The 24,406-nt window shown below is 38.5% G+C and overlaps 1 protein-coding gene across 8 annotated transcripts in view; it reads left to right on the top strand.

Annotated features, from left to right (window-relative positions):
• The window catches only part of NPNT (nephronectin), a 72,994-nt gene that overhangs the window by 13,853 nt on the left and 34,735 nt on the right, over nt 1–24,406 (top strand). For 2 of the 8 annotated variants that reach the window (XM_060779128.2, XM_060779131.2), the window contains exons 2-5: nt 2,311–2,411; nt 15,046–15,096; nt 17,285–17,377; nt 22,961–23,053. In XM_060779128.2, coding sequence (XP_060635111.2) covers nt 2,311–2,411; nt 15,046–15,096; nt 17,285–17,377; nt 22,961–23,053 — 338 coding nt within the window. The remainder of the gene's footprint in view (nt 1–2,310; nt 2,412–15,045; nt 15,097–17,284; nt 17,378–22,960; nt 23,054–24,406) is intronic. The other 6 variants (XM_060779129.2, XM_060779132.2, XM_060779130.2 and 3 more) reach the window with 3 other exon arrangements.

A 24,406-nucleotide genomic window follows, 5' to 3' on the forward strand; every position in this document is an offset into this window, starting at 1 on the left:
AGTACTTTGGCCACATCATGAGGAGACAGCAAAGCCTAGAGAAGACAATTATGCTGGGGAAAGTGGAAGGTAAAAGGAAGAGGGGCCAACCAAGGGCAAGATGGATGGATGGCATCCTTGAAGTGACTGGACTGACCTTGAAGGAGCTGGGGGTGGTGACGGCCGACAGGGAGCTCTGGCGTGGGCTGGTCCATGAGGTCACAAAGAGTCGGAGACGACTGAACGAATCAACAACAACAACAACAAGGCATCTATTACCACATGGGTTGATGTATCATGTAAACAGATTATGGAATACCCTATTTATTGAAATTAATTCGTGTTCACTGGTACATACTAGATCCTTTCACTGAAAAAGGGTGTGCACAATTTCCATACCCAAACAGCCTTTACTCTTAGGAAGTTCTTCCTAATGTTTAGGTGGAATCCTTTTTCCCTGCAATTTGAATCCACTAGAAAACAAGTTTTTTGTTGTTGTATGTTTATTGAGTTTGTTTATTGACTCTTCGTGACCTCATGGATCTATTTAGTTTCCACGGCAAGAATACTGGGATGGATTGCCATTACCTTCTCCAGGAATTGTATTTAGTCTGACCTCTCTGCCATGACCTTCCCGTCTTGGGCATTCCTTTACAGTTTCGCTCATGGCATCGTCAAGGCACTCAAGCTCCAGCACCACGACAAGGAAATGATCCTTTGTTGGATAGACAAGTTTGCCCCTCCTCAATATGACATGTCATATGTTTATATCTTGAAAGAATAATGCAGAAAGCCAAGCAATTTTTGATAGCGAATAGAATGACTGTAGCCTAAACACTGGAGGAATCCTCTTTACTGACAACTCTGCTTTTCCTGTCATTTGCTAGCAGACCATAAATACATTCTTAAAATTGCATCAAGCTTTTTGTTCACTTTACTACCGTCTCCCGTTGTAAAAATTTATCTGATGCTGTTTTACCTCTCATTCATTCTATTCTTGAATTATATGACTATTGTTTATTTTTAAAACAACTTCATGCAAAGTTTAAACAAACTATTTTTACTCACCTCATCATGCCTTGCTCTAAAAGGCAGGGTGAGCATTAAAAATAAATGAGTAAATAAAGACTAGGAGTTACTTGCCAGAGTGGGAGTTACATTACTTTGAGAATTTTAGAAATCCATGCCTCCCACAACAGCCCCCCCCCCCCAATACAGTTTGAGTTAAATGTGCTCTCCTATACCTCCCTAGAGGGTAAGAACATAGAATTAATTTCCCCTCATAGAGCATATGCAAACTTTGTAGCAATGTTCTTTCTGGTAAAGTCCTTTGCACCTGAACATGAGGTGTGATAAGGTTTCATAACATATTGTATTTTTAATATGTTTGGTGTGCTGTCGTGCCTGGGGCTATAGAGAAAGAGGCATGGACGTGACTGCTTCCCCAGGGGATTGCTTCTTGCCCTCCTTTAGGGAAACTGGAACTCCCAAGGACCAGAACACAGCAAGTGACTCGAAATGGTGTTTATTTGTTGATAATTAGTTTTCTTTCTTAGGCACAAACTTTATGTTTTAACAGGGGAAAAACACTTTATAAACTCTATAAGTCCAGGGTCCCAGGAGTAATAAGCTGAGAAGCTTTTCCTGTTCCCTCTCTCTCAATGGCTATGGATGCCGGAGCAAACCACAACCCCAGTTCAGTGGCCTAAATTGAAGGACAAGACCTTCCTATGGTGCCAAAGAACTGGAATGAAGGCGCCTGAGGTCTTCACAATTTCGTTCAGGAGGTCTGAACATAAAGAATAAGACTCAGGGGTCAAAACCTAAGAACTGGTAGTAAAAAATGCCTTGACCAGGGGCTTTGGGCCAAGCTTTTGGACACGTCCATCCAATGAGTCTTTTTCTGAGGTAAAAAAGGTGAGGGAGAAACCTTCCCTTTCTCCCTTGGAAGGGGCGGAGCCTAAACAACTGAACTGGGGAAACAAACCAATTGGTGCACAACAACAATAAATTGACAGCTATAGTAACCAATGAAATTTAACTATACATGTACAAGGTAGACAGAAATAAAATGGCAGTTTAAAATCCTGCAACTAACAGTCCTAAATATATGTGGCGCCACACGCACCGTCACATTTGGTCTTAGAATCAAAATATGTATGGACTAGTTAATTGTTGAAGTTGATCTACTGAAAATATTTCTCATTATTATTTCTGACAAAAGAATTGGAAAGCCATATCGTCCAGAATGCAGAATAATCAAAGAAGGCCAGCATAATCCATGACATGGTTTTTACTCTGTTTCAAATTTCTTTTTTGATGGTGGTGTAGGTGGCCCAGACAGATTCTTTCCACGACAGGATTGTGCCGATATGGAGGCAGAGTCGATTGCTGCTGGGGCTGGGTTCGCCATTCATGGGGCCAATGCCAACGTGAGTACCACAACCGCTGGGGCTTCCAGCCACCTCAAATGGGGCTTGTACTTCTCTAATAATCGCTTTCATATAATCACAGACACTCACCTGATGCAAGGTTCATTCCTTCCATTGGGGCTTTGCATTTACCTGGAGGGACACTGGCAGCTTAAGAACCCTAGCCATTTTTAGATTCTAGTTTTCCATATCGATAGTGTTTTTGGAATGACACTATTATGGAATGACACAAATTATTTTTTGTTCTGTTTTTAAAATGGTCTATTTAATTTGGATATGGATATTGCTATTGTTTTTCTCATCCATTTCTAAAAACTTAAATTAAAATGTGATGGCCATTTATCAATTGGAAGCTATATAGAGAGAGGAAAGCTTTTTTGGCTCCTTAACAAAATGTATGGTCCTCGTTCAAAATTAATAAAAACCTATTTGGAAATATTTTTACTGATGTTTAGAAAGAAAAGAAAACTGGCCCAAATTATGTTGCTCTGCTTAACCTGACAGTGTCTTTGAGTAGTTCATTTAATAATAACATCTCTCACTTTCTTTTTTCCCCTATCTATATCATAATGTATCATTAGGCTGGAAGCTTGATAAGTATTGGGAAGACAGCTGTGGTGACTTTCAGTTGAGTTGGGGCTCTAGCAAAATGAGTCAGCTATGGTTCATGGAAAATTCATACATTTTTGTTTGACTATTTAAATATTCTGTAATGGTTGTGAATCTAATTTTGGAACATGGATGAGATTACAGATTCCCATAATAGAAAGCACATCCCAACTTTCTTCAGGAAAAAGAAAATAAATTGGGCATGCTATAGATAATCAGATATAAGCTCATTCTCAGTAAAGTACTGTATATACTTGAGTACAAGTCGACTCAAATATAAGCCAAGGCACCTAATTTTACCACCTAATTTTTGAATCTTTACATAGAACTCTAATTTAAGATAAGACTGTCCAACTCTGATTAAACCATTATTCCAACTTCTTCAATGTAAATGTGCTTACATATCCTTCAAATAATAACAGAGTAAAATAATAAATGTAATAACAATAATAATCGTGTAAAATAATGAAAATGTAAAAATAACAATAGTAATAAAAGTAAAATAATAAATGTAATAATAATAATAATAATAATAACAACAACAGAGTAAAATAATAAATAACCTTGAGTATAAGCTGAAGGGGGCTTTTTCAGCCTAAAGAAAGTGATGAAAAACTAGGCTTATACTTGAGTGTACATTCTTCAAACATTAATCTGTTTTCGAAGTTACAACAGAAAATATTTATTTATTATATTTGATTCTTTACAGTACTTATATTCTGCCCTTCTCACCCCGCAGGAGACTCAGGGCAGATTACAATGTACACATACATGGCAAACATTCAATGCCAAAGACACACAACACATATAGACAGATAGTCAGAGGCCATTTAACATTCCAACTTCTGGCCACCAGGGGAGCTATCGCTTCACCATCCATCTGTGACACTGATGAAGTACTTTCCGCATTCCCCGCATGCTTTTGCTGGAGATTTTTTTATGGCCTTGTAAATTTTGTTTAAGTAGCCTCCCCACACATAGTTGGTACCTAAATTTTCTACTTGACAGATGCAACTTTCTTTCGGGTTGCAAAGGTCAACAACAAGCTACACAATCGGCCAGAAGCTCACTCTGACCTGGGCTGACTTTGAACTCATAACCTTTTGGTCAGTAGTGATCTTTAATGTGGCTGACACCCAGCCAGCTGTGCCACAGTCCTGGTGCATGACATGTGCATTTCTTGTCACAGTTTGCTCTTCTTTTATACCAAAAACAATATTTGTTGGTTCTGTTAATTGGTACTTGGTATTTGATTGAAATCAAAATAGATGTTTACTTCCATTGCTAAGCACAACAAACAAATCCAAAAAGGAAGCCTTGGCATTGACATTTTATTTAAGGGATAAAGCAGTGCCATTGAATTCAACAACTAAATATTCAGAACATAAAATATTCTGCTTGGATTTGCAATAGCATCTAGCCAAGCATTACACATTTTCTTATCCAGATGCTACAAATTGTGTATGCTCTTTTCTTATCTCCAAGCTCAGCTACCAGAAAAGGTGACAACCACACAATAGACAGAAATCTCCTTCGTGTAAGGGAGATGATGAGGAGTGTTGTTTGGCTCTGTGCCAGTGCTCCTTTGAGTCATAGATCAGGATATCCAAGTGGAAATGATGTTTTCCTAGCAAACAGACATGCCTTATTGCTCTATATACAGTCAGCATAAAATGTGGCATATCACATCATCCCAAAGTTAATGTGCAACCTAAACTCCATAGAAGAAATACCTACAGTGCTGTCAGATGGAAATCACCCTGCAATTTCTTGGATGGTAGCACTGAACATTTTACACAAAATCATAGGTTTTCTTTACCTTTGCTAGTTAAGTGTGCATAGTTCCAATGTTTAGTTTTGTAACAGTGGCCAATTATACTGAATATGGGTGGAGGAAAGGCAGGATCATAAACTAGAAGTTAATTACCTTTTTTGTGAAATCATACACTGAAATATTTTTAATGTACTTTAGTTAAATAGCAGCTGTTTTTGTTGTTGTTGACATTGCTTGTTTAGCAACATATTTTCTGTTTCCATCCTCTTGAACACAGCCCTATTGAAATTAATAGAAATTACCATGGCTGGTGCATTTGTACCCCCTGATTTAACCAGTCACAGCAGAGATAGGCAATTCAGTAACTTCCAGATATGTTAGACAACAGCCCTTTTTTGAGGACCTATGATTGCTGGGCTTATAAAAATAGTCTTGAACACTTAGGGACACTATGGGCAGGCCTGTAGCCGAGGGGGGGGGGGGTAGGGGTTCAACCCCCCCCCCCCAAATTTTCAGATTAAAAAACCCTGGTTTACTCATGAATTTTAACTGGTTAACCAAATCCCCATGCTAAGTCTATGAGACGCAAAAAATTAAAAGTCCCCCCAGAACAAGCACTATCTCAAGCAAATATTGACAATTTATTACTTGCAACAATAGCCGATGTAGCGAAGCAACCAAGTTGGGCGGGGGGGGGGGGGGGGGGAGTGTTGAATGCTCTCATTAAGGAGGGCAGACTTGGTGGAGGTGGTTGACAGGGGCAGAGCTGCAGGCTATTGAAGGCTGCTCTGCCCCCTACTGTGCTCTGCTTCAGCGTGAGCTAGGAGGCAGGTTTCAACCCCCTCCCCAAATTTTCCACCACCCCCAAATTTTCCACCACCACCCCCCCTGAATTTTTTTTCTGGCTATGGCCCTGACTATGGGGGAAGGTATTGTGAATTCCCACATGTATTCACCTGAGATAGTTGTCATCAAGTTAGGTAATGCTTACAGCACTAGAAACATTTTGCAATAAGATGTTGTAGGAATATGAACTGCGTGGATAATTGTTTCTTTTTTGAGAATGCAAAGGTTGCCTTGTTGGATCAGACCAAAGGACTTGGCATTCTTCTTTCCAGCAGTGGTCAGCCACTCTGACAGTCACAAGCTGGGCATAATGATGATAAACCATCCCTATTGCTTGTCTCAACTTTCAGGTCCTTAGAGGTGTAATGTTTCTTGCTAGCTTACATCCTAATGCACCAGCTGTTTGTGTCATGCATCCCAGAACTTACTGTAAACAGCTGGTGGAGTCAGAACGGCTTCCTGTTTAGTGTCCTAGAGTAGTACTCTACTTCCAGGTTTGTTATGAGAAGGTCGGTACTAAATTTCTCTCAACATTTGACACAGTGACTAGACAGATTTAAAAACAATGCTCATAATCCTTAGGGGTCTTCAGCTTTTCATCAGCAGAGCCAGTTTGACATCCTTCCTTGAAACCATCTTCAAAGGTTTTGGAAACTCTCTAGAAGGGGATGAAACTACCATCATAATATGTTCTATCACAGTGTCATGCTTATCCCTGAGTAAACTATTAGTTTGTCATCTCAGCTCACAAACATACATATTAACTTTCTCCTGAAGTGATATGTTTGCTTTTCCACACCTTCCTTTCTCACTGTTATTCTCCTAATTTTGGCAAATGAAGCCAAAGCAGCAAGCACTAAGCACTAATCCCCAAGGAAGGAAAAATTCAGAACATACAATTTTCTGCTTGGATTTGCAATAACTTTTAGCCAAGCAGCACCCCAAATTACAAATTGTGTATGCTCTTTTCTTATCCAGATGCTACAAGTTAAATAATGGATGTATCTAGTTTTTAGATACTGACAGCATCTCCATTAACTGGTTTTCCCTAAGTATTACTGATTCCAACTTTGATTTCAAGTCTCAAATTAATTCAAAGATGAACTATCACTCTTCTCACCCACTAGCTCAGAACAGAATATCAGAAAGTCAGGTAAGATGAAACAGCAATGCTTCTGATAATCATTGATTAAAATAGCAGGTTCTTTAGTATTTGAATTTAATACTGAACAGTGCACACACCAGAAGAAAACTACCTTTTACACTTTGCATGGAAGCACATTGGCTTACAAACAGGAGTGCTCCATGCATACTGCATTTAGAGTTGGGGAGGCATTTCCTGTGGTGACAAAACCAAATGATATCTCAAAAAAATAGGTGCCAAAAGATTACGGCAAGATGAGGCTCCTGATGGCTTCAGGAGATGAAATTGGTTTCCAGAAGCAGCTTCTCTGCTGTATTGCGGTATAAGACTACATTGTACTTCTATATCCTCCTGTGAAAGCAAGACTGAAATCAAAGTCAGCTTTACTGGATTACTTTTTGGTGTTTTGTACCTGCCTTAAGGAACTAAGCTGGCACAGAAATGGCATTTTTGAAGAAAATCTTTTAAAAGTTCACCAGAAGCACAGGTCTGTAAATGACAGGCTTTCCCCCAGTCTAATGAAATAAAAACCTCCCACTCATGTTTTTGAGGGAACAGAGTTTGGCGTTGCTCCTATTCAGATGAAGAGTGGTATGTGCCTCAAGGCATTTCCTGTTAACCACAAAACTCTTTACCATTTCTGTCTGTTTTTATGTAAATTGAAGTGTTTTGGTTACTGAACAGGACAAGGTACCCACCCACTGTACACCTCCAGACATAAATGCAACCAGACTTGTTATTTAAAATAAAATAAGTAGAGTTTTCCATCAAGGAATCACTACATTAGTCAAATTCCCACCTAGCTATGCTGGACTTGGGCCAGGCATAGTTTCTCACTTATTCAAGTTATTGTGAGGATAAACTTGAGATAGAACAGGTGTGGTAGGATGATTTGAGAACGTAATAATAATAATTATATATATATATATATATATATATATATATATATATATTAAGACCCAAAGTTTGGAAGGAAATCCTAATGGCACTTACTAATCTCTTTATATTTAAAAAGGGTCCTAAATTTGGAGAGCAGCTGAGGGACAAATCACTAAGCCCCAAGGCATGGCATCAAATGATGAGTTCAAGGGGAAACTAGCTCATATGCTGCTCTGAAAATTCTGTTGGCCATTGCTTTGTGTTATTCTTCTTAAGAAGCTTTCCTTATTGTCCACTCAGATATTCCTGCATAGAAGCTGTTTTAGGAGAATCATAGAATAGGAATAAGAAATGGTCCCTTGATGTGACAAACCGAAGCAGAATAGATAAAGTAAAAAATGTTAGGCATCTATGCATTTTTGCTGGATGTTGTCATGGTCATCATGACCCTGCTTCTCTGACACAAAGCAAAATATAGCTTCTAGTGCAGTGTTTCTCAAACTGTGCTCCTCTGGGTTTTTGGGATTTCAGCTCCTAGAAATCTCAGACAGCTTACCAGCTGTTCGGAATTGGGGAGCTGAAGTCCAAAATACCCAGAGGAGCACAGTTTGAGAATTACTGTTGTAAAGTGTCGTGGAACATCAAAGGCATACAGAAACTTCTGAAGGTCTTGGGACCATTTTCCTTTTTTCTTGGATCTAGATGAAACGTGTGCCTACCTTCAACCCTGTGAATGTCTTCCATCCTGCACAATCATCTCAGGTTCACTGAAAGAAGAAAGAGTTTTCTTAGCTTCAAAAAGGCCACAAGATAAAATAACATTTACATGGAAAATTGCACCAAAAATATTCCAAGGAATATTTGTTGTTTTGAGGGTGATTTTTAAAGAAGGTTTTAGCTGACTACATCAAATACCTAGGGGGGTGGGGCATCTGGTACTGTAGCGAATCACTGCTCTAATCTAGCAAAAAACAAAACAAAATCCTGTTTAGGTAAAGGTAAAGGTTTCCTCTTGACACTAAGTCTAGTTGAGTCCAACTCTGGAAGGTGGTGCTCATCTCCATTTCTAAGCCGAAGAGCCAGCGTTGTCTGTAGATGAGGCTAGGTCATGTGGCTAGCAGGACTGCTTGGAGCACTGTTACGTCCCTACTGATCTTCTCACATTTGCATGTTTTCGAATTGCTAGGTTGACAGAAGCTGGGGCTAACAATGAGAGCTCACCCTGTCCCACAGATTGAAACCGTCGACCTTCTAGTTAGCAAGTTCTGCAGCTTAGCGGTTCAACCTGTTGTGCCACCTTGGCCCCTTAAATCCTGTCTAGTGTTTCTCTAACTCGAGGACTCATCTGTGTGGTACAGGGTTAGGAATACTCCCTTCTTAACATTGAGTTTGGAAAAAGGGTAGAAGGCAGCTGGTTGCTCATAGTGGTGGATACATTTTTATATTCTGATGCACATTTTCATATTTACTTATGTAACCTTTCTATGAAAGCACTGAAGACAGTGTGTGTTTATAATAAAACATGCAATATTACATACAACAACATTAATGAAAAACAATAAAACCACTGAAAGAATTTAATTGGCTTATTTCTGTATTTATTAAAATAATTAATGTCTCCTTTCTCTATATACACTCAATGCAATGTGTAACTGAAACAAAATGATGTAACATTAAAGTCAACAAATATTTTTTAAAAAATACTATCAGAATTCTAAAAGGATTTTTTAAAAAAGTTGTGTTGTAATATCTTTTTGAAAAGGCAATGCGTGGCTTTCATAGTTTGAAGATGATACAGGAGAGAGCACACCTTCATATGCTCATAGTGATCTTCCTTTGTGGGTTTGTTGTAAGAAAATTAGATACTATAAGGTGAAAGGTGTAGGTTTCTCAATCCTGACAAGGCATGTCCAGATGTCATGGACCTCATCATCATATTGGGGGAAAAATATCTATAGGTTCCCAATGTTAGATAGCTCGAGAAACATGGTTCCTCATCAAAACAAGATTGGGGAACAACATGACATGACAGCCAGATTCCCAACCCATCCTCATCTTTTGGTGAACCATTCCTATGAAACATCTGGTTTCAGGCTATTGTACTAGAGCTTTTCAGACAGATGTTCTAGCCTGGAATAAGGCCAGATGTCCCCATCCTTTCTGCTAGTTGGTTTACCAGTTAGCAACCTTGCTCCTCCATTTGCTCTCAGTGAAGGTACCATAGTCTCCAACTTGAAAGAGGAATAGATTCCATTGAATACAGTGGAATTGAACTGATTAAACATATAGAATTGCACTGTCAGTCTTGGCTCATTTTCTCTCCTATAGACAGGAATGCAAATCCATAGCTGTCTCCTTCAATATGTTGAAGGTTATAAGATATGTCTCCTTTGCATGAACTGAGAAGATCCTCTATTTATTACAAGTCAGCAATGACTGGAATATATTAAGTAACTACAAGACATATAAACTGTAGAGTATTTATGCTGAACATGATTACATTAGAGTTTTAGTATGCCAGACACTTAAGAAGCAGGGTGAATGAAAGGTTGCTTTCCAAGATAGGAGTTTAAAATATATATTGGTTGCATCATATCTATTTTTAATGGGTGGGAGTGACAGTTCTGATTAGATTATTTTGGAAATCATTCTCTTCCCATCCCCAGTGTATGTTTGAAGTTATCCTACTGCAGCCTTCCCTGTCTTGTGCTGGACCAAAACTACCATTGCTTCTGTAAAGTGTGGCAATGTATAAGACACCATGTTGGGGGCCAATATGATGCTGATGGGTTCATGACATCTGGACATGTCTTTCCAGGATAAGACAGTTTCCACCTGTATGACTGAAGAATGATACTACTTTACATTCATAGAATCATAGTATCCTTGAGTTGGAAGAGACCTCCATCCACTCCAACTCCAACCCCCTGCCAAGAAGCAGGAAAATCGCATTCAAAGTATTCAGCCTCTGTTTCTTGCATAGATGCCAGGGTTTGTTTTTTTTTTACAGCAGACCTACAAAATAAGGCTGCTTTGGTGTCATTATGCCCTGATTTTAGTAAGACAAATGAGGCTAGAAAATATTTAATGTTTGTGGTGCACGCATGAGTTTGGCATTGCTGTACAGTAGACCCATGGTGAAAAAGAAGATCTCTGTGATTCTGCTGGCCCCACCCGTACTAATATGTCTTCATAGACTCTGAGAAAATGAGATTTGCTGGGATTTGCATGGGTATTGGACAAACCTGATGATACATACAAGTCCAAACTTGGAAGTAACAGAATACAAGTATCTTGCTATTTGTATTTTTTTTTCAGTAATGTAGGTTTAATTAAGTTATATTACCATTCTGCCTTAGTGAAGAGATAATACTACCATTTTAATGGTATAGTAGTCATATTTTAGTATTTTCATCATTCTGGACTAATGTCCTCATAAATGGAAGGGAAATATAGAACAGGTGCAGTTTCATGCTGTGCCTCATGTTGCTACATTCAGATTTTCCTTAAAATAACCAAAGGGTGACTGTTTTACTTATTGTCATAAAAGTAAAGAGTTGTATTTTTCAAATACAGCAGTAACTTCTTTTTATGGGCTTTGGAAATAGACAATATAATGAAAACTTCACTTCTGATCTTGCATTTGCATGGCCATATTATGAGAGTGGCATATTGCATGGCCATTCACTGAAGTAGTGTTCTGAGACCAAATAACCCACATGTTAAGCCAAAAAATTGCCCTGGTAAAACAAAATTTCAGCTCACCTCTGTGGTTTTGTTGTGTTGGATAGTGTCCTTAAAATCTAGGGAAGCAGGCATGTTATCAGTTTGTCTTCATTTAGACATGTTTGTTAAGCTAACACAAATACCCAAGATTTATCTTGAATGGTGCGAGGAAAATGCTGGCATGAAATATTAACCTCCCCTCACCCCTGGCGGAGATTGTAGTTCTTCTCAGCAATTCCTTTACAGTTAGTCAGTCAAAGGGTGCCAGGGAGCCTAGAGGCTGCAATATCTTCCAGTCTAAGGTTGAAGTCAAAGATTAAGGAGACTCAGTCTAAGGTTTAGGAAACTAAATCAAAGGTTCAAGAAACTCAGTCAATAGACAATTCATGAAATAACCAAAGCAGCTTCTGCTTTAGAATCAGGCCCAAAGCCAATTTGGAATAGATCTAGATAATGTGCCTTTCTAGAAACTTTTCAAGAAGACAGAAAGCATGCTCAGCTTGCTTTTCACCACAACATGGAGAACTGGAGGGAATGGTAAGAATAGTCAGGACTCTCTCCCACATCCGCAGTGATGGAAAAGCTGTGAAAACTATCTTGGGAGGATCAGGTGTATACCATTCTGAACTGGCCCTGGAATAGCAGGTCAGTATAGACCCAACCTAAGTCAACATCCATAAAATGTCTTTGTTCATAGCCTCATAACCAGCTGCTTTTCTTAGCCAAGTTCAGTAAAATACTTTCAGTACAATGCATGTAGGAAAGCCAGGGTTTACGCATACAATAATGAAGAATGCTGAAGATGCTGCTATAACCAGGGGCTTTGCATGCTTTCTGTCTTCTTGCTTAGCTGCAAAGAAACAATGCTCTAAAAATGCAATTCCTCCTTTATGCTTGGGGCTAAGACTATACATTAAAATCTACCATCTCAAATGATTTATGTTCACTTTACTGCATGTTTACATTCCATAGTGGGGATGATTTGTGGAGAGTGTTGTCCTTAAAAGTGTTTCCATGGATTCCAGGTATCAGGTGGTTAGGGTTTTAAAAAATATTTTTGAACATTGGTGCAGTTCTGTATAATAATGTAAGATGCCCTAATTTGAACTTTTCAATATAAATACGATTTTGACCAAAGGGTGCCCCAGAATGGCATTTGCTCATTAAAAGAAGGAGCAGTGTAATTTGGGACTATGACTTTTACCATTGTTTTTGTCATTGAATCTCTAAATATGGTGTATTTAAAATACAGAACTGCATTATTGTCTTCTGTGCAGGAAAATGAAGTTCTGCTGTCCTTTATGTCTGCAGTGATTTTATTTTAAATCACTTGGATATATTTTATGAAGACACTGCTAGGTAATAAGCACTGCGTATTAAAGAAACAGTATCCTTTCCACAGGTCTATTGACAGTATTTTCCTTATGCACAATATACCATTACTTTTGTTTTAGAACCAAAATTGTGAAGAAAATATACACAATAGAGACCCCTTCTCTGGTTATTTATTTTGTGTAAAAAGCATTGCATACACAAGAATAAAACTGATACAAATAGAAGGAGCAGAAGCGGTTAAATAATTTTTGACCAAAATTGGTCAACAGTGACCGCATTGTCTGTAGCTTTAAACAATTCTTCCTCTGTGCATGAGGCAGGGCATTGTGGACAAGCATACAGGTGTGGAGTTGTTTATTTTGCTCCTCAGTCACACTAGGTGGAGGATTTACCAGGTTGTCTTTTGACCAGTCCACTCCACTTCTGAGTCTGTTCAGGGATTTCCAAGTTAACCATTCTTGGTTTGTCCCTGGAGGCAGTCCTTCGCGGGGAACCATCCAATTGGGAATTCCTGGTTTAGCTTCCCAGAGGGATGCTCTTGCTGTTCTCTGGTGTTGCATCCCTCCTCTGGTGTTTCAGTTGCATACCTTTCTGTTAAATGGTTCACCTGAATGTTAAGTAAACTATGTACCTTGGGTGCATATATGATTGGATAGCAGGCTAACTTTCCAAGAGGGGTGAAAATGTGGTGGAAATGTCTACCACACCTGCTATGGAAGACTGACTTGACTCCTGGGAGGGCCTTGAAGGTAACAAAAACAGCCCTGAGAGTGTGCACATTGCCCTCCCTTCCATTAAATCATTTTTGTGGTGTTTCTGAACACATCATGACATTGCTTAATTAACTTCATAAACATTTATGAGATATTAATCTGTAGGTGATAACCCTTAAACTCTATATATGACATGATCACATCCTGTTAAAATAAAATTAAATCAGAATTTTGTATCTTAGAAACCTTTAAAATTTCAACCACAATGCACCACAACAAACTCCTGTAATGGCCTATTTTATAGCAAACAGGAGGGTGGCAAGACACAGTTCCCTGTAAAGTGGAAGCAATCTCTACAAAAGACAAAAACGCAAGATTTCCAGGTGCGGGAATATCATGGTTTTGAGTTGAATATGCGGATGTTCGCATGTCTGTATGTCCCTGCAATCGGAAATCATGGGATTTTTTATCTGGGTTTGTTCCCAGGTTTTAGATGTTTGTTCCTGATTGGTCGGTTCCTAAAAAGAAGGTGATATTTGAGTAGAAAGAAGGCAAAAATTTTGTTTGTGTGCCAGAAACTTCATGAAACATGTGGAGGACACAGTTTCTCTGGCCAGGAGAAAGAACAGAACTTTTGCAATGATTCGCTGCAGTGATTCTCCGCATATCTGCATCTTGAGGGTCTTTAAAAAGTTTCTCGTGGAAATCCCACGCCGGCCATCTTGGGAGCCTCTAAATCTCACAACAAAGCATCAAGTCTGGACAAAGGAGGCAGAAATCCCGGGAACAACAGGTCTGTGTGTAGACCTCTTTTTAAGTCCTGAGATTTTTTTGCCCCTGTTTAAAACCTGTGCTTTAGTGCTGTCTGGAAGCATCCTGAGATTGCTTGTAAATTCCTGACCCTATCCCCAAAATTTTAGATTCAGCACTTTGGATAGCTTCTATAGGATTTGGATAAAAACCACAAGATTCGCCACCCCACTGACATGGTGAACACTGTTAAACCAATGCATTTTATTTTTCTACTAGGTAAGTGTAGGGAAAATTTGACCCTTCAGAAATAATAATAATAATAATAATAATAATAATACTTTATTTGTAGCTCACCCTATCTCCCCAAAGGACTTGTTGTTCATGGTGGTGGGAATTGTTTGACATCAGCTGAAAAGGAAGTTCTGCATAACAAGAAAAATGTATTATATATTAGATATGAAAGAATACTGTTTCTTTAAGGCCAGATTTAGGACCTTGGAATGGGACATGTTTCTAAGACTGGAAGAAAGAAAAAAAGCCCTCCCGTATTCATTGTTTAGTTGGAGTCCTTTTATTGGAAGAACAAGGGTAGCATAACGCTGTTCCTTTTAGTGACTTTTATAGAGAATGTGTCTACAATATTTGCAAACATCTCATAACAAGATAGTGACATAAGATATTTCTATTTTTAAATGTGTCCTAGTTTATTTTTTTTATTTCAGAAAAAAAGCTTTGAATGTTGAATGTGTGTAAGTCTCCAGGAATGTAGCAAGTTGATAAAATCCCAGCCAAGTCCATCCTCCTTGCAGGGAAAAAAAAAGCTGGAATTGCTTTTTATGGACATTTGTTTTGCAGCTTTCTACATCTTAAGGCAGAGAATAGCCAGGATAAGGTGCCAACCCAAAGGTTAGCTGAACATATTTCTTGAAATACTTTTGGCACAGTGGTGTGACTTCTAAGTGACATATTTAGTATATAAGAATGATATGTGAAGAAGTAATTATAATATTTGTTCATGATTTTAGACCGATGAAGAAATTCCCTTTAAGATCTAGATTTGATAACTAATGTGGCCTCAAAATTACATTCTTTTCAATCATGTATTTCTGTCTGTTGTTGTGTCTGTCTCTCAACATACACTTACTGTTTTAATTACTTTGTGTACTGTTTAGGCTCCTAATAGTTTGCTTCATTTATTTAGAAATGATTATTTTTGCAAGACATCACTTGCTTTTATTCAAGGGCCCTGAATTCATGGTCACCTGAAATAAGTGTGAAGTGAACAGTGCTAAAATACAGTGCAATCTTATGGGCACTCAGCTGGATATACAGTAGGATTTATTTTTGAGTAAACATTCATAGGATTGCACTGTACCAGCACACACACACACAAAGGGGGAGGAGAGATGAATGTATCTTTCATGATGCCTTAATTTTTCCAATGTCATTTCCAGCCTTCCGTGCAGCATACAGGCATATTGGGTTGCTGTGAGTTTTCCGGGTTGTGTGGCCATGTTCCAGAATCATTCTCTCCTAATTCTTCACCCACATTTGTTGTAGGCATCTTCAGAAGTTGTCACAACCTCTGAAGATGCCTGACACAGATGTGGGTGAAACTTCAGGAGGGAATGTGTCTACAACATGGCCATACAGCCTGGAAAACTTACAGCAACCCAGTGATTCCAGCAATGAAAGCCTTCGACAATACATATTATTGGAGAACCATTGCCTCAGACTTTAGTTTATGAGTAATGCACCTAAACTTTCTAGAGGCTTTCCAATATTATGCACTATACTAAGGAATGTTTGTTATGCATTATCTTGATATACAATAATGATTTACTATTAATACAAGTATCTTAACTTCTAGGAATTTGATGTGTGCGTGTATGTGTGTGCATACACATTCAAGTAAGCATTGTGAAGGTTATGTGCTTAATTAAAGGGCCTTTTCAAAAGCTGCCGTGGGATGTTGTCTGCGCTGATTTGCTCATATTCTAATCTGACACCATAATCTGTCATGTAGTTGGAAACCTCTTTCAAAATCCAATGTCTGCTTTATTTATAATAGTCATTAGATTAATTTTCCAATTGACCTCTTCACTGCATATCTTAAATATGTAAGCAGCATTTGGCACTGTCATTCCAATATGACAGAGGGAGCATTTGCACACTGAGCTGCTTAAAGATTAAGGGCCAGCTGCCCACAAGAAAGATTTATAAAAGCACATGGACAAGTTTTAGATTTGCACATTTAACCATTACCATTACTGTTTGATAACTTCAATAAAGTAGTTGTTTTGCAAGATTATGCATGTTTGGTTTAGTAAGGATATTTACATTCCTAGTTATCTCAACAAGTAACACACATCTTAATATGAAAAGTCTTTATGTCAAACTCTCTCTCTCGTGGCCCTCTAAGCAAAATTTCAGCCAAAATTTTGATTAACACCCAGAATCCTCTAGGCAAGAGAGCAATACATAACTCTACTGGCTGAAAAAAATAGAAGTTGCAGTTGAAAACTGTTTTTTTCAAGATCAGACCCTTTTTTCCTTGCATATATGGGTGAAGAACAATTCTTCTGCATCTCTATCTTTCCAAAAGATGGGGCATGCCATAACATACAGATTAGGTACTCAAGGGGAAAATATAGTGGCCTGGCAGGCTACACTTGTTTCATTGTCCCCATTCCCCATTGAAATATGTGCCATCAAATCTAATTCTGAAAAAACAAATATAAGGTTGCACTGTAAAGTTATTTTGCTTTATCCTTGTGTTGATGACTCTTGCTAACATGTTAAAATAAACCCACTGTATTTGATAAATTAATTATATTTACAAAGTTAAGCCTTTCTTTTTGTCTGTTTTGTACATTTCAAAGACACTTTGTATGCAGAAAAACTGTAGGTAGGTGATTGGGGAAGAATTGTAGCCAAAGGATTGGGAAAGGTTAAGAAATCATTTTCCCCATTCTTTTTCTGCTGTTAATTACCCCTTATTGTTCATTATTTTGAAATAGATTGTTATAGTAGAATACTATGTGTGCTTCAGTTGGACTAGGAGAATGACAGAACTGCTTTTGTGTATTTGCAGCTGTATGTCAACCTGGATGTAAACATGGTGAATGTGTTGGACCAAACAAATGCAAGTGTAATCCAGGATATACTGGGAAAACATGCAACCAAGGTAAGAAGACAAAAACAAACCCAAATCCTTCAGATCATCTGAAGATGCCAGCCACAGATGCAAGCGAAACATTAGCTACTTACTGTTTTGTTAAATCAGAGTTTTATTTCTTATCCACAAATTGAAAGAACAGGTGCAGACTCTGAATATTTGCATTATTAGTTCTTTAGGTAATCAGAGATCACTGAAATTTTAGGGACATGGGGAGACAATGGTGAACGTTGATTGAGAAACTACGTTCCAATCCCTGCTCAGCCATGTAGTTGCACTGGGTCATCCTGGGCAAGACATACCCTCAGCTCCCAAAATCCGTTTGGTAGGTTCCTCTTTGGGTTGGCATTAGTAAGAAACATCTTGAAGGCACACAGTAACAACAATGGAAAAGTCGCATGGCTTGGTGGGTCCCCAAATCCATAATCTAATGACACATTTTTATATGTCTGTTGTGTACATTTTAATCAAACTATGCATGGAAAAAATATAGGTGACTGACTGGGGAGAGGTTGTGGAAGGATGGTGAAAGATTAAGAAATTATTATTTCCATCAATTTTCTGCTGTAAATTACCCCTTATTCTTTACTGTGGCATCTGTGATCTTCTTTTCTTGCCAAGTGCAGTATGTAAGGTGAGAGATGAACTGTCAGAGTGGTACTTTTCATTCACTTGAATTGAATTAGAATGTATATTATAGGGCTGGGCGGTTTCGTTCGTTAATTTCGTAATTCGTTATTAATTCGTTATTTTTTTTATAACGAAGCGATATTGAACCATTCAGGAGCAACTAAAAAACGAAACGAATTTTTCCAATTTGTTTCGTAATTGTTTCGAAATTGTTTTGTAATTGTTTTGAAATTGTTTCATTATTATTTCGTTATTATTTCCGTATGTCTGGTGCAAGTTTTATAGTCGTTGTTTGTTTTATCAGTGATAAAAAAAAATCACACCAACAGTCAACAACAGAGGGAGAGGGAAGCTTCAGAAGTTCCCCCTGTCCCATTTGGAGGGTTTTTTAGCATATTGCGCAATCGCGTCCGCCATTAACGAATCGATTCGTTATTGTTTTGAAATTGTTTCGAAATTTCCAACATTTCGTAAATATCGAACTTTTTAAAAGAAAAATTTCGGAATTCTTTTAAATAACAAAATGCAAAAAACCCCTAAAAACGAATCGAGTTTAGAAACAATTTTTTCCGTGCTTGGACAGCCCTAGTATATTATTCTCAAAGAGACTTACTTTGGAATTTTTCTTAATGCACTCAAATCCTATTCATAACATATTTAAGATAAGGTACTATTTTGAAGCTCTGAAGGTCTGCAGTGAGATCTTCAATTCAAAATTTTGATTTTGATGCACATAAGGAGTACCTTGTGCTTTGTGGAAAAATGACTAATACGTTGTGAAAAAAGAGGACATACATCACCAAAACAGAGAATGAAAGTGGCAACTATTTGTATAATATTTCATATTTTATACACACACATTTAGCAATTACTATGAAGAGAAATAGAGTACATATCACCACATTGAGAAAGCGTCTGATCAGAGGACCTATATGCCTATTCAGTCTATTGATCATTTACTAACTTTTGGTAGTCCAAGACTCCAGCAGGACTATTCTTCAAACAAAAGATGCCTACAAATAAAGCTTCAAAACCGCACATGATGTATTTTGTGCATTTTGTTTACTCCTTTGTGGATTTTGGATTTTATTTTGCTGCATTGTCAACATGGCTACCCCTGAATATATTTCAAACAGAAAATTGTGCTTGGACACCCCTTCAAACAGAAGACTGCCTGAAGTCAAAGCAAATGCTAATTTTGAAAAGTATTTGTGTAACATGTGCATATATTGATTTCAATGCATACAATTATGTAAACTTACAAATGTAAAGGAATTCAATACAATGCATCTCATCATAGTGGGGGGAAATGGAGCCATGTGACCTATATAGTTATTTAGTCATCTGTTCTGGTGGTAACTTATGATAGGTAACTTCACAGCCCTTGGTTCTTTCCCTTTTTATAATTATCCTGAAACTGAATAAATGGTCCTTCAAACAGACAGTGTGGGCATTCTTGTACACTCCATATTTGTTGGACTAATGGTGCTTGAGCCTATACTAGTTTGGAGTTGTAATCCAGAACACCTGGATATTGTCAGATGGCCTAGTTGTGAAAGAAGAAGATGCTTTCAAATTGAGAACTATACTTTAGCAGCCCTTTAATGGACAACTGTCATTTGTTTAGTAGGATACATAGCCCTCATAAGTTATTATTGAAATGTAATGTGCATATATTGTAAAGTGCAGGTAGCAACAGGTTCATGGAAAGTTCTGATAGACCATTGGGGGGTTTCTTCATTGTACAAATAATATATTCAAACCAGCTATTTTCCCTTCCAGGACCAAATTAGGATGGAATATTTAATTCCCCTTTGTGTTTGCTAGAATCTGAGAGATCTGCTCAGATTATGATATTTTAATCTAATAAAAGTTCTGTTAGTGGCAATAAAATCAGATGAAACTATTCAACTGTGGCAGTTTATTTTAAGGGAACTAATAAATGTTGTTATCCAGGGAACTGTCATTTTTGTTCTTATCTTTATATAATCAGTGCCTGTATATGAGTACAGGTATAGCTATTGGATAGAAGGAGATACATGTAGATATACATAAACACACATTGGAATCTTGTATATAGAAAGTGAAAGAAAATTATGGCGCATGAAATGCAACCTTTACATTTCCTTCTACTCCTTCGAGACTAAATAAAGGAGTCATGAAATGGAGCCATGGTGTTTAAGTGACTTCATTACTTCTGAAAACTAATTACTCAACTTCCAAATTGTCCTTTTCCTGACTTACCTTGGCAGAGCTGTAGCAATTAAAATTGCTTGTGCTAGATGAACAAAATGTTTTAGTACATGATACCATCTGCACAGTACTGGGAGATTAAGACTGTAAGCCTATACACAGTTCCTTGGCAGTAACTTCCATAAAACCTACCATGGCTTGCTTTTGAGTAGTCAGGTATAGGATTGCATAGTTAATTAGTCAGTTCCTGTTCCCTGGGAGAGATTGCGCTTTAACCATTTAGGAAACAGAACGTCCATTGTGTACATACTTAGCACTTCTCCCTTGTTTTGCTACCAGTTGGGTGGGTGGGAGAGGGAGAGGGAGACTGGCTTGTGGTGAATGAATTTGTAACAGGTCTGGAGAGACTGAAAGAGAGAGGGGGGAACTGGGATAGTATTTCAAAACATTCATTGAAATAATCACCATTTAAACAAAACGGGTTTTAAAAAAATTCTGTCCTCAAACTAGAAATTATATCAGAAGATGTGTAGTCCTGAGCTTAAATTTTCTGAGATGATAGTTGTGGAACAGACCAACAAGTGCAGAAAAGGATCAGAGAGTTGGGAGGCAGGGCAGGTAGGTGGCCCAGGATGCAGTAAATTTCTCCCGTAACAGTTCTGGAAATTGAGTTTGGTTCTATAAAAGTCGGGTTTGGTTGTAAGAAAATCAGAGTTCATGAAAACATAATTGCCTTGATTGAAGTTTCTGCTCATACAGAGATCTTACCTGTTGGGGATCCTGTGTTCAGTGTAATGTTGCAAGAATAGCTCTTCCTGCAGAAAAAGAACATATTATATGGCTGGAAGTATTCGTGCTCTGTTGCAGTGAATGCAAAATTCAACTCACTGTATGAATGGAAGAGGTAGTACGAATGTAGGAGCTCTCAAAATGGAATCAGAAGGTTTCGTTTGAACAGTGGAACAATTGTGCTCACAAAACATTGCTTAATTAATTACTGAATTATTTTTTTCATAAAACTTCATGTTAATGATATTTCTCTACTTACATCTTTTTTCTCATTGTGTCTGCCAAAAAAACCCCCACAACTTTGCAATTTTTCAAATTTAAGCATTTCCCATTATCCACACACACACACACACACACACACACACATACACACATATATGTTCATTTAGCATTATTTGCTTTCTGTGTGATTGTATTCAAAATCAAACACATGTATCTCAATGACTTTGTGGCTGCAATCTTCAGAATCAACATTCTTCATAGGTTGTAAGGATACACCATATTATCTTTGATGTCCTGGGAAATACTTGCTCCGGGGCTCAGTTCAGTTTCATGGTTAGGTCGCCTGTTGAAAAACAGGGAGAGGGGAGGGAAGCCCCACTCCTTTGGTGCAAATTGAATCTTTTCTGGCAATATCTGATATAATACTTCACCATGTCATTTTACTGGGTCTTCCCACTGCTCTTTATTGGATTTAACTAAAAACAGAAAAACAGGGTGGTGGAAAAACATGGACAAAAACATCTGAGTCATCTAAAGATCAAATCAACCACACATGTCTTAAACAAATTGTACAAAAGAAGATCAAGTATCCTGTGACAATACGTCATTTCATAAACATTAATGAGTAGTTGGAAGAACAAATGTCTTTTTGTTTGCATTGACAAAAGGAATAAAATGAAGCCAAATTCTAGAAGTTGCGTGTTCTTCATTATTCGTTATGTGTTTTACTTAGTTGACTGGGTATTTCCATTAAGGCATTGCCCAACTTACCAGGCTGAGCAGTTGCGGCGGTGGGCACCCGCCGGACCAACATGGCACTTCCCAGAAGCTCCCTGCACAGCGGGAAAGCTTCCCACTGGTTGGCCTATCAGCGGCAGGCCCCGCCAGCTGATTGGCCAGGTCTGGCCACCACTTGATCCCCCAGTGGTCTACATATAGGCTGCCAGGGGCCGCTTGCAGGCAATTTGCCTGCTTTGACTGTGCCATCCCATCCCCATTGCATATATGTTTGGTTTTGTTGTGGTTCTTATTTAGCTCTGTCCTTTGTTACAACTTTCAGGTTGGCGCGTGGCATGGCCCTGGATTTGGCTTGCTCATCCCCCCATCAGAAGGGGGGGGCATCTGGTGGTTACCAGAGGTGCAGAATTAACAGTGGCCCGGTATTGTGCCAGCAGCACCCCCTGGCATGGAGAGCGGTATTGGCCAGCAGTGGACTACCCAATCCATGATCCAGGACTCATGCATGGCTGCCAACCCTGTTCCTGTTATTAATAAACAGTTGTGGCCATTTCTTATCCCAACTCTCTCAGTGTGTACCATCTTTGTTTTGGCTGGTGGGAGGTGTTGTCACCCATCCACATGCAAATTGAAGATTCCATAATTCCTGTTTCATTCATCCACAGAAATTACTGCTGCCCTCCTCCAATATTTTACAATTAGCATCTGAGCTGACAAACTCATAAAAGAAACCAGGATTTTCTGAGATAAGATTAAATTGTTGCCATGAAACATCAAAAGTGAGAAGTCAACATTTTGAGTCGTAATTTTATCATCCCTCTATAGCACTTATTTCCAAAACTACTGCCACATGTGGAGTTGACCCTCATATTGTCTTCAACTTTTGTTAACTTTTAGGTATATACTGTAGACACACATGTGCCATGTACCATCTGTTTAGCATTTTTCGAGAATGTTTTTTTATACTTTAGTGGATCTTGATCTGTTGCTTTTCTTATGCCTTCTCCTCAACTGGTGAAGTCGAACATCTGTATGCAAGCTCATATGACTGGCCAAGTGAACCGCCTTTTTTCAGCCCTGTGGAACATCATGCAACAAAGTTTCCATGGAGGGGTGAGGAAAATCCTTTTCTTCAGGTGGTACATTGCTTCCACCTGCACGGCTTGAAACCTACAATGGAACCTCTTGCAAATACGCTGAAAGGACAGTGAACCTCTGGCTGCTACATGAAAGCCCTCTGTATGCTTGGCATGCAATGCAACTCAACATTGACACTTTCTTGAGGCTGTAAATCTCTGTTCTAGAAAAGCTTGACCTTTGACAATTCTCTTTTATTTGCGCTTGCGCTTCAGACTTTTGGAATACATACTTCTTTTTCTCAGCTCCCCTTTAAACCAAGAAATATGTAGTTTACTTAGACAGGTTTAAGAATATGGGAACAAGAACTGTGATTGTATTTTGTTCTTGTTCATGTCCCTATTTTATTTCCTACCAGAGATATTAACACCTGTTTTGGCATGTAAAATGAAGATGTGTAAAATGTATTGTGGAACTGCCAGTAACAGCAAACAATGCTGTTCCTGGTTGTATTTGCTTTCCTGTTACAGGTATTAATATTTGCAGATCAGGAAATTTTGACAAGCCTTTGCATATGCAAGGTCTTTAACTCAAACCTTGTCATCTCCAGTTAGCAGAATATGCAGAGCACAAGAAACTGTCCTATTTCAAGTCCTCACTTTTGTCTGTGCAGTTCAGTAAATAATAACAATAATACCTCTGCTGAGTGACCATGGGTCTCCAGGTTTCAGGCAAAAGTGGTTCTAGATCTTTTTGGAGATGCTAGATTCAGATAGTAACTTATGGGATAGAATTCTGCTTGAGAATATGCAAAGCCACTGTCAGCAGCAATGGGCAATGATGAGCCTTCTCCAACAATGGTTCTCTCCAGATGCACTGAACTGCAACTCCTCCATCATTCATACCCAGCGTGGTCCAGCTATCTGCCATTGCTACCTAGGAATGGTGAGAGGCACAATGCAATAGATCTGTAAGGCACCAGGATGTGGTAGGCTGGGATAGAAGGACTAATAAGCTGACATGAGGTCAGGCAACCTTTTTGCTCCCTGTTTGTTTTACAAAATGTCATATGTCTCATTAATATCATTTCAGTATATATTACTCAGAGAGTATTGCACTTGACTACATATTTGTAAAAAAAACAGTGGAGCATTCCCATAGGCCTGTTGCCTGTGTGTCTTGGGTAGGCTATTAATCCGCTCAAAACAAAGACCAGACAGACACAGATATACTGGATAGAAATAGAGCACAACTTTATTTGGTTACAGCTGTTGATAGGGTTGGCACACCCATGAGTCTGGATCCAGACATTGACCAGCCTGCTATCGATTGTTATGCCATGATCTCTGTGCTGAAACCAGAGCTCTTGGAATGGTATGTGAGGGTCCT

Source organism: Anolis sagrei, chromosome 5 (assembly GCF_037176765.1).
Source record: "Anolis sagrei isolate rAnoSag1 chromosome 5, rAnoSag1.mat, whole genome shotgun sequence".
Lineage (NCBI taxonomy): Eukaryota > Metazoa > Chordata > Lepidosauria > Squamata > Dactyloidae > Anolis > Anolis sagrei.